This window comes from Fulmarus glacialis, unplaced genomic scaffold (assembly GCF_000690835.1).
Source record: "Fulmarus glacialis isolate BGI_N327 unplaced genomic scaffold, ASM69083v1 scaffold33943, whole genome shotgun sequence".
Taxonomy (NCBI): Eukaryota; Metazoa; Chordata; class Aves; order Procellariiformes; family Procellariidae; genus Fulmarus; species Fulmarus glacialis.
This window is the reverse complement of record NW_009204211.1, coordinates 34448-45839: the sequence shown is the minus strand read 5'-3', so window position 1 is coordinate 45839 and position 11392 is coordinate 34448. Positions and strand designations below refer to the sequence as shown.

General features: G+C 43.3%; 1 protein-coding gene across 1 annotated transcript in view; it reads left to right on the top strand.

Annotated features, from left to right (window-relative positions):
• The window catches only part of TMEM179 (transmembrane protein 179), an 8101-nt gene extending 348 nt beyond the window's left edge, over positions 1-7753 (top strand). The window contains exons 2-5 of the mRNA XM_009574918.1: positions 2-84; positions 3764-3901; positions 5434-5512; positions 7574-7753. Coding sequence (XP_009573213.1) covers positions 2-84; positions 3764-3901; positions 5434-5512; positions 7574-7753 — 480 coding nt within the window. The remainder of the gene's footprint in view (position 1; positions 85-3763; positions 3902-5433; positions 5513-7573) is intronic.
• Positions 7754-11392: the final 3639 nt, after the last annotated feature.

Genomic DNA, 11392 nt, shown 5'->3' with positions numbered 1-11392 from the left:
CATCTTCACCGGGCTCCTCTCCCTGCTGCTGGCCACAGTCCAGGCCTGGAGGACCCTCTTCTTCCTCTGCAAAGGGCACGAGGAGTAAGTACTACCCCTGGGGAAGGCAGGGGGTGCCTATCCCTCCTGCAGGCTGGGGCAAGTGGGAGCAGCCTGGGGGTGAAGCACTGGGCTTTGCACCATCCAGATCATCCTGCTTCCTAGAGGGGTTTGGGGTGAGGCGGTGTATTGCCTGCGTCTGTCTGCACACACATGTGTGTTCAGAGCCCTCTCCGGAGGATGCTCCCTTGCAGGAATTTGGGGTGGGGGGCCAGATTCACTGCTATGCACCCGCTGCCCTTTGGCAGTCTGGGAGCAACATCTGGCCAGCTCTGCTGTGGTGGGCACAGAGGGTGCTGGGGGCCGTGGGGTGATGCTGGAGGCTGGAGCTCGCAGGTGCCTCCTTACCACGGTCCCACTACATGTCCCTGCAAAGGGGGGCCTTCCCCAGATGTACACCGGGTATGAAACAACATGGTTGTGGGTGGGAGGGGGCAGAAGGGAGTGGTTGTGGTCCCCCTCTATTTTTCTCCAGCTTTTGTGGTGGACATGGCAACTATTGCGGAGAACAACTATTGCTTGGTTACGACACGAGAGCAACGCTGAGCGCTCGCTGCAGCAGCCGCAGGGCTGCACTGGCAGCCGGTTACTGTGCTCAGACAAACCAAGGGGCACCAGAGCCCAGCAGGAACAGCGAGAGGCTTGGTGGTCCAGGCAGCAGCTCGGGAGCACTGTGCTCTGTGCTTGCCTCTCTGGTGGCCTGTCCTGCCACCTCGGGTAGAGCCCCTGGCACGGGTAACCCAGCCTGCAGGTGCTACAGGGCCAGGGCCCTCTAAGCATCCAGCTGCACAGAGGTGGGAAGGCAGGAGCACATGTTGGTGGCTGGCTAGACTAGGAAAGCCATTTTCCCATGGTTTAGGGACAATGCCAAGGGTAAATAATTCATTTCCAGGTCTATTTGGACTGGAGGTTTCTTGGGTCCATGGCTGTTATGCACATCTGGGCTTGTACAACACCCTGATGTTGGTAATACTGGGGACTGGATAGCAGTGTTGTCTCTCTGGCTCTTTCCGACAACTCTCAAGCTGCCTAATACTAAAACGTGCTATAGGAAGTATAGAGCAGAAACTTACTTCCATATTGAAACTTACCTTACAAGATCTAAATATAACCATGGACTTAATACATTTGAATTCAGCTTCCTCAAGTGATCAGATGCCTATAGACTATTAGTGGAATCCAAAGATGCCTTTTTCCATTTTGCAGTTCAGAACTAGTTAATTTTTGGAAGAAACCAGCAGTAAACCCCTTGTAATAATGAAATTTGGATCAGATGTTTGGCCTGCTTCCAAACGTGGCTATTTAGTTCAAAACTGTTGGGCAGGCCCCTAAAAATTGTCTCTTTAGGATCACTACTACTGGGCTAGCTCTGGAGTAAGTTGGCCCAAGGCAGTCAGGGGTAGCACCCTATGCATCCTAGCAAGGTGACCAGTCTTCATGTGCAATGGCTTTGAACGATTGCTGTCAAAGAGTTAAGACTGCTAAAAATCCTCTTAAAAGGGTCTCAGCACCCCTTGCCTCAGGGACAGACTGAGCTCAAGTTGCCCGCAAGGAGTAGGAAAAGCAAGTGCTGGCTGCCAGCCATGCTCTGGACCTGGGACCATTCAGCTCAGCTGGAAGGTAAAGGTACAGCTCAGGTCCTTCACTACTAGGATTGCAAAGCGACTTCTACTTTGAGTGTAAGCATTTATCGTTACAGGGCTTTCACTCAGTCTGGAATGTGTAGCTTGAAATTCTGATCTGAGGAGAAAAATAGGTGATGTAGAGAGCCAGATTAGCACAGTTCTCCACCAGGATGCCCTGGCCTTAGGAATCTCCAGCACACGGTGATGGTTACTGATTGCCAGGTGCAAATGAAGTGCAACGCTGAGCCCTGCTTTGTGGGTGGAAGGTCAGATTCTGGACCTTGGCACCTCTTATGCTGCAGGGTAGGAAGTAGAGGGAGGACTGGACGTCCTGAGCTGGTGATGATCCACTGAATTATCCTGGTAACTGTTTGTTTTCTAGAGCTGTTAACTAATTCTGGTGTCAACTCGGGTTTTATTCAGTGGACAGCTCAAGTCTTTTCTGCCTCTCAGGCCAGCACACCACGTTAAGGTACACACAGTGGATATGGCTTTAGCAACCCTTGAGATGAAATCCAGGTTAGGTGTGAAATCAGGGCAGGGGCAGTGAACATGCAAAACCATGTTGTGCTCGTACCCGCTCCTTCTGCTATATGGGTGACCCTGGCACTCGGCGGACGTGAGCTGATCTAGTCCGCCAAATCCAGTGAAGCCAAAGGACAAGAGTAGGATTCATCCCAATGTTCATCTAGAAGTCAGGTGTCCTGGCATCCAGCTCCCACTACAGTCTGCAAGGGCACTTCTGGAAGGTGGCTTATTTCACTTCTTTTCTATCAGTGTTGGGATGGGATGTTTGGAGAGAACCTAGACAGCCCCTCTAAAGCCACATCAACCCAGGAACAAACATCCTAACCCCACTGGTAATTGTTTCCTTATCTCATTTTAAAGAAGTCCTCTTGAGGTCACATATGTCTCGCCATGTATAATCTGTAGAAATTAGGATTGTCCAGCCCAGAACCTTCCCGGGATTTGAACACTGACTCGAAAAGCCTCTTGGCTTTTCGTGTAATGAGCCACCAAGGAAAAGAAATGACTGTTTTTTTTTTTCTCTGGGGTGAGTAGACTCCTTCTGTACCTAGCATAATGATAGTGGCACTGGTGGGAAATTTGTCATATTCATCCTTACCACCTAACCTAGATAGGATGACCTGCCTCCTGGAGTTGCCAGTCTTTCTCCAACCTAGAATAGATGTCCAGTTTTTAGATAATGAGGCTTTCCAAGTGCCACCTAGAGCAGTTTCAGGTAAAGAAAGACTTGGTGAGATAAATGAGAAAAGGATTAGAAAATTTTTCACTAGCTAGAATTAAGGGAGCGAGTTAAGCACCAAGGCTGGAAAATGAGTGGGCAATTCCTTGACCTTATGGAACCACTGTAAGCATCCCACCCTCTACCACTCCAAACACAGCACGTGCCTAAGGCTGGCCCTGGTTGGGCAGACTTAACGGAGCTGAGGTAAATTGACATTCAGCTGGCAGAAATAACATATTGACACCAGAGAAGTCCCAGGAGAAGCTGGCCTGCTCTGCAAATTGCCCATAAACTGAGATTCGTGTCCTATGATGGCAGTACCTTGTGTTACATTGCTTAAAATGATTATAGCTAACAGTACTGTGTTGTTTTATTTTTAGTTTCCCTCTCCTAGGCAATTTTTGTCCCAATTATCACTTTAGTCATGAAATAATTTTAGCTCCAGTTACTATATAATTTGAGCTAATGACATCTATTTTAACAATGGTGATTTTCATCATTACAACTAATGAAAGCCATGCTGTGTATGAACAATCTCCACTTAGTATTTATGATTTAAAGACCCATCCTTTTCTGGTGGAAAAAAAAAATCAAAAGCACTTACAAATGAAGATAATGTGACTCAAAATCATAATCCATAGTTTTTCAATGTATTAGGTGTTCTTAATTAAAGCAAATGTGTTTCAAACGGAAACTGTTATCTTTGTGCCCAGTGTATGCTGCCTAGAGAGACTGCTGATGTTGTGTTTCAGCTGTTTATGCGTTACATTTTTCTTCCCTTTTATTGCAGCTCTTTCTTTTATGCCTTCCTGAATCTGCTGATCAGCGTCTTTGTGGTGTTTATCACATTTATTGCTAGCACTATAGTGAGTGTAGGATTTAACATGTGGTGTGATGCAATTACCGAAAAAGGAAGCATGCCAAATAGGTTAGTATTGAAGAATACATTTTTTTCCTTTTTTTTTTTTCCATATACGCACAAATGAACAGTGGTGTTACAAACTGTAGTTATTACATGCAAGGTGAGCAAGGGGGAGAAGGCATTTGTGATGTGGAAATCCACATTTTTTTCATCTGGAACAAAAACAGCAAATAAAACTTTTTTTGCATTTAGTTCTCCACAAAGAAAAGTACGGTTTCCGTGGTGTTTCATGGTCTCTTTAAGAGTCACGATCATAAGCAAAAGAAATCCATTAGTTTAAAAAATTTTGTTTCCAAAGGAGAGCTAGATTTGGAGATGCTGTAAGAATGGGGGGAGTGTGGTCTTGTGAGCAGGACAGGGGACTGGGAGTCGGGGCTCCAGGTTTGCTGTCCTGGCTCTGCCACCGACCCACTGTGTGACAGCGGGCAAGTCACTCATCACAATGGACCATCATCCAAAAACCGGTATAAAGATGCTGGCCTCATAGCGGTGCTGTGGACGCCCTGAGAGCCACAGAATGGAAAGTACTTTGTAAGTGCAAAGTACAGGTGGTTGATACTTTCTTACAGTGCACAAAATGTGCAGCTCCTAAAATGGCCTACTGTATCCCACGATGCTTATGCTCCTTATAGGAAACATGATAAGCTGAGGTAGATTTTTTCCTATCAAAAAAATAACAATGAAGAGAGAGGAAAAGGTGACATTTTATGTCATATGATATTGAATAAACGTACTATTTAAAGCATACATTTATGTTGCACATTGTCATATGTTGTAAAATGCCATAGTAAATGTTCTGTTTAGGGCTGCAACGATTAATCGAATTATTCGAATATTCGGTTAAAAATTCAATTGCAAAAAACATCTAATCGAATATTCGGATAAGAACCCAAGATGACCGACAGCACTGAAAAGGAGAGAGAAGAGGCTGCAGAAATCAACCAAGAGCTAGAAAGACAACCTCAAAATCCTGGAATTTTTTTCACACCAGTAAAAGTCCAAGTTATTTGTAAAATCTGTAGGCAGCCTCTATCTTACCATCAGAGTATCGTCTCCTTGCTGGAGCATCCGAAACAAAAACACCCACACAATACCTTCTTCTGAGGCTTTTCCTGATGAAGTCAAAAGGTAACGGAGGCTCATACACTTTGTTTTGATGAGGGGTGAGGCAACCAAGCTGGGGCGATGCCAGATGTGTATATGTGGGAGGCTTGGGGGTAGCGGAAGAAGAGGGTTTTAAGTATTTTGTTGTCATAATAACTATTAAAGTTCCACTTACGGAAGATTGGTGTTATCACTTACATAATTATACATTGGTTTTTTTAAAGAAAGTAATTACATGCCTCTTTTAACCTAGTTTTAGAGAAGATTGGCAAGCAACCTGGTTACTGCAATAACTTGAATATCTTTTGATAGAACATGCCGTTGTGGCTGTTTGAAACACATGTAAGATGTTGCTTCATGTTATGTTTGGTTTGCCTGTTTGGAATCTCTGAAATAATTTTCTTTTTTCCCCTCCAAATGCCTTCCTTGGGTAGCTGTGAAGAATTACAGGATATAGATCTTGAACTGAACTTAGAAAACTCTGCTTTCTACGACCAGTTTGCTATTGCACAGGTAGGTCAGACTAGGTCATGATTCTATTCCAGTTCATTTGCCATTTGCTCATTGATCTGGGATTGCTGGAGCTGAACTACCATTCCTCTGAAATCAATGGGAACTTTTTCCACTGACTTCAGCAAGTGCTGAATCAGCATGATAGTGACAGGCACATTTGCATTTTAAATTCAAAATAGATAGTTTTGAATGCGGAGATGTCAAAACCTGACTCTGCCACTGATCATGTTACTCATGATGGAAAATTTACTGTTTCTCCAAAGGATGAGCTCAGCAAAAGTTGCAACACTCCGGTGTCCTGGACCTCTTCATTGCTGTTCAGAACAATGTCTGACCTGCACCAGATCATGGGGCTATTAGCTTTGCCTTCCATGAATTTGTCTGAGATCCCCTGAGCCCATATAAATATCAGACCATTGAAAATAATCCAAGATTACTGTCATTTAGATAGGGCTGTTTTCTGATGAATCTTTGAGAATTAGGCCTCTAAGGCTGCCAGACCTTTCTATTGAATATGCTAGCTCTAAGTCAACAAAGTCAGTGAACACTGGGACTTGAGCACTTGCTCATGTGAGCGCATACTAGCTCTGCAAGGAGGATAGCCCCGTCCATGCAGGGCTGCACCCATACACATGCTGCTTTTGTTGTCCTGCACGGGAAGAGGCATTAGCTTGCCTGGGGCACTCCTTGAAGGTAACCGTGCCTCTTGGACACAAGCTAGTTTCGTGCCTTTGTTGCCAGCACTGGCATCTAGACACCCAGCTCAGACATATCTGCATGCAGGACAGAAATATGCTGTAAAAGTGACCCCTTTATATGATGCTCGCCCAAGGCCAGGCTGTATTTTGTAGCAGATTTTGCCACTAGCTCCTAATCTGCCAGCTAGTGGGAGGGTAGCAGAAGTATACCTGTTATCTGTCTATAGCTTTGAGTTCATGGGAACTAAATGTCCATGTTCACCTTGTGAGCTTCCAGTTCTTTAGATATGGTCATATAAGGCCAAAGTAGTATCTCTTATTTCCAAGATTTGTAGAATAACTCAAAAATTTTCTTTACTGGTGAACTGAGATAATTGTAAGTATGGGCAGAAATACGTAAGAAAATTTCCAAAGTGCATAAGTTATACAGGAACATAAACTCCCTTTAAAAAATAGTGGCCCTTGCTTGTTTAAATTGGCTATTAGAGTAAACAGCGGTATTACTGCCTGGAAGTGTTTAAATTGTTGTATTTTTTTAATTAAAAATGCAGTATGTCAAAACTGAAATATAGGGATTCAATTAACGTTTCTTTGCTAACGGCATCATAGAATTAAAATGGAATTTCTGCCAGAAAGACTTACTACAAATGAGCGTCCTCTGAGGCAGGGAGGCCAATATTCAAGTACCTGTACCAATCAAAGTGTAATTATTTCTGCAAAGTTAAGCAAGAGAGACTGACAAGTTTGTGATGGAATCTATTGCAGATCTGAGGCTTTAAGCCCAGGTATCTCATGGCAGATATAAATGAGCCACCAGGAACTTGGATGGATTGGAGTGGGTTTCTCTTGCTGTCTGAGTTCATGTTAATGTGAACCAGTTACCCCAGAGTATAACAGTTCAATTGGTAAGATTTTCTCAAAAATATTTTGAATAGAAATACCTTAAAATGTGTACTTATCCAGGGATAGTCGGAGGCCCGAAGGACTTGGGAAGAAAGTTTTGGAAAATGTCTAAAAAAATATTGCAGTTCACAAAAGTGAGATAATCCCAAGAATTTTAGGCCGGCCAGAATGTCAGATATGGGAAGTTCAATGGATGCACCTGGATTATACAGATTTCTTTTTTTTATTATTGTACTTAGTGCATTTTTGCTTCAGTTTTTCTAGTACATAAAGAGTTTTTCCTTTTAAGGTAGGAATAACTTGACAGAGTTGAGGAACAGTGGGTCCAGGGTCTCACTGGGTGCGACTTGGTGTAACTCCACAGGTTTTGGTCAAGCTGAGATTTTGATATTCACCTGGACAGTTGCCTTTGTTTTTACAATACAGTACTGACCTCTTTATCATTTCTTTTCTTCTCTAGTTTGGTCTCTGGGCTGCCTGGCTGACTTGGCTGGGAATTACTATTCTGGCTTTTCTGAAGGTTTATCACAACTACAGACAGGAGGACCTGCTAGACAGTCTGATCCATGAGAAGGAGTTGTTGCTAAGAAGATCCCCTTCACGAACCTCTTTGCAAGATGAGAAAAGTGGCATGATCTAAAGTGTAAGCAAATTTCCAGGGCAGGATCTAGATTTTATTATTCAGTAGTGTGAGCTGAAGTTGAATCAGGGTATTGAGTGTGTGAGATCTTTTCTTTCCTGAAAAGAGATGTACTTGCGAATCACCCACTTCTTCCATGAGAAATTGTTGGCAGAAATACTTATATTAGGATACAGAGAATGAACGGCCCCATGTGCCATTGGCACAGCAAACTTTCTGTCCTGCACAGGCACAATCCGTAACCTGCTCTTGCTAGCAGACCTCCTACATGCTATCACTGGCTTTCAGGGCAGGGGCCATTTTTGAGGACTGAGCTGGCAAGATCAGGCTACAGAGTCCAGGCTATTTCTTCAAACTATTCTGCAACAACGGTTGTAACTGGGGCTGTGTCCAGTCCCTCTTCTCTCCCTCTCCTCCCTTTTGCCAGTAAAGCTGCCCCTATTCTCGCTTTATTCTGGGTACTTGCAGCGCTGGTCCAGGTACAGACTCTCACTGACTCTGCTTTTGCTGGGTATGGACGCAGTGCTGCCAGACCTGTTGCTCCTGCTCTGATTTTGAGTTTATTTAGAACATAGAGACCTGTGTTCCAGACTTGATATTTAATATTGGACAGTGTTAAGGAATTTCATGAAACCACGATATTATACAGTATCTGTCAAAAACTGTGTATCATTTGGAAGGATGGTGGAGAATTTTTGTGGTTTTTTTCTTCTTAGATTTTGGCATGACCAACGTTCATTATGACTCTTTAAGTGTAGTGTAGCTAGCAATTGCTGAAGCTTGCATACTAAGACATTAGGCTGAATAGATAGTATTAATGCTTGTGCATTTATAACTGTAACTTGGTCCCTAACATTGTATACTATTCAGTTTTGAGTATTAGAATTTACTTGTGATATTTATTTCATATAGGGTATGCAAAATTACTGTAAACTTTTGCATTGTAGGTATTGCTATATATCTATAAACATAGCAAGGAGCTTGAACAGCTGGGTTATTTTATAAGTAGTTCAGTGTTGAATGGGTCCATTCTCCCCACTCACGGGCAGGAGTTCCAGGGCTGATGAATTTTGCTGTGAAAAGGGAGAAGAACTGTTGTTTTGACAAAGCTCACTAGTGACTTTGTTGCTGCTTTCAGTTTTGCTTGGCCAGTGCTTTAACAAATAAGGTGGATGGTTGAGACGAGAAGTAGATCCGATAAAAAGAGTTACTCAGATGAATGCAGGATTTGCACAGCAGAGAAGTAAAGTTGTGCTAGAATTAGACACTTATCCCCAGGTACACATTACACAGAAGACCTTGATTCAGCAGAAAACTTAAGCAAGCAGTTAAGCTTAGGCTGAAGAAGATTTTTTCGGAGTAAACTGACACTGCCTGTGGCAGCTGTGTTTGAGTCAAGACTGAATTTATTGCAACCTGAGTGCAAACCATGCACGACTATATTGCCTGGTAGATAGGAAGGAGGGGAGAGAAGACAGCAGGCTTCTACCCCGTCAGAGCTCAAGCCCGGGGCTAGCACAGCCATGCAGATTTACTGTTGTCTTCTGGGGACTGTCTGTTGCTTAAAGTTAAGTACCGGCTTAAGCATTTGGTTGAAACAGAATTTGAAGTCATAAGAAAACTTTGAATTAGTAAGCATTTTAGGACATAAAATCTCACATTATATTTAACAGCCAAATTGTTCTCATGGGTTTAGGGAAAAAACCCTCCATGGGCTCTAAGCTGGGCCTGTGAACATCGCTTATAGCCCCAGCTGGCCACAGCTATCTGTAGAGAGATCTTGTTTTTCAGCATGATTTCTACCCACAAGGGAATGCAATTCCTTTCAAAGCTCTACAGTGGTGGCTTTTTTGTAGTTGTTAATTGATGTCAGAGGAGGAGTTCCTGAAGAGGGAATCAGAGATCAAGTTAGTTAATACCAATTTAAAATTCAGAGATCAGGACTGTTGGAGTGCCTTATTTTATTCATTTGATCTGCTAAGAGATGCACTCTTGCAGTTACCCAAGCCCTTTGCCAAGGCATCACCTCCCCTGTCATGCCCTGAAGAAGAGCTTGGGTCCTGAGAGTTAGCCTGTTTCCTATGTTTCCCCAGTTTTTTCTCCAACTGTAAAAGACACTACTTCTCCTTCCAGTCTCACTTTGAATTTAAGATTCATCAGTGATGTCTCTTCCCACAAATTACTTCAGTGCTTTACTCCTCATGTGGAACCATGCTTTTGCTTCGTGTAGTTTATTTTATGTATGTGCCAAATCAGGCTTAGACTGAAGTAACATGTGGGTTGGGACCACCGTTCCTGGTGGTTGGGCTTTTTTGTTTGCATTTAACTTTCTGCAACCTCTTCTCCTAAAGCTTGGACACTCAGGCCAACCTGGTGATGCTAGGCTGAAAATGTGTTAGAATAGCAGTATTATTTATACACACATACGTACATATCTACCTACCTATGCTCTCTCTCACACACATCTCTCTCTTGTGCATTTCTGACCTCTGCTTTTAGTCATCCATTGCCAACCAGTGCAGAGTGTGGCTGCAGTAGGAGTTTCTCTGAGTCAAATATTGCATTTCTGTGATATTTCAGTGCCTTCTTTTATTTGCCATCTCCAGAAGCAGGCCTCTGGGAACACTCTAGCAAGAAGTGCATGCAAAGAACTAGAACCCTGTGTGGTATTTATACTTGTATTTATTTGTTGTCACACGGTGGAAGGGAAAAAAGCTTTGTGGCCTTTGCCCATGCAGCCCCTCCTGCCGCTGCCCATCGCCATTCTGGTGGACAATGTGGGATGCAGTTTTTTAGGCACCGTGTTCCCTGTGATGCTAAAACCACAGTCAGAAGGTCTTTGTTTTGGCCTGTGAAAATTGCTAGTAATGCAGGGAGAGCCTTACTTGGTCGAATGCAACTGGATGCTGCTTTCTGAAGCACCGGGGCATTGCCACACAATTATTCTGTTATATTAAATATGTTCCCCGAGTCCTGGCTAACATCTGTGGTTAATTTCCCTGCCAATACCCTGCCAGCAGTCCACATTGGGTTAGAAAAATCTGAGCTAACAAGTGTCGTCTGAGCTTTTAGGTCAATGCTGGTTATTATTATTTTTATAATGGAGAAACAATTGAAGCCATTTTTTTGATTAGAATTTCCTCATGAGGGCACAAATGCTCATAACTTCTTATCCCACTAATTCATGAGGCATCTTTCAGCTGTGAACTTTCAATATGAATCGCAAAAATAAGAGCATGATGATTTACTTTAAAAACTGAAGGACACATGCGTGCTATGGCAATGTTTCTATGGTCCCTTAGAAAATTGGTTGTATAATAACCAGTGATTGACACTTGAGTATACAGACCTTGTCATGAAAGCATTCAGTGTCAGGAACGCAGTGTATGTGTGTATGTACAACGTACACAGATACATGCCAGAAATAATTCCACTACTTTTCTGTGGTATGGCTATAGGCTCTTCTCTTAACAGGCAGCTTAGGTCAGAGTAGTTGTTAGGTTGCCTTAACTTTCTACACTGCCTTTTTCTTACTTAGTGTTAGGATCTGTACAATGATACACAGGTTACGATACCCAGAGGTGGATGTGGATGTGAGCGGAGTAGGAAAGCACTGGCCAGTGCACAACCTCCAAAGGG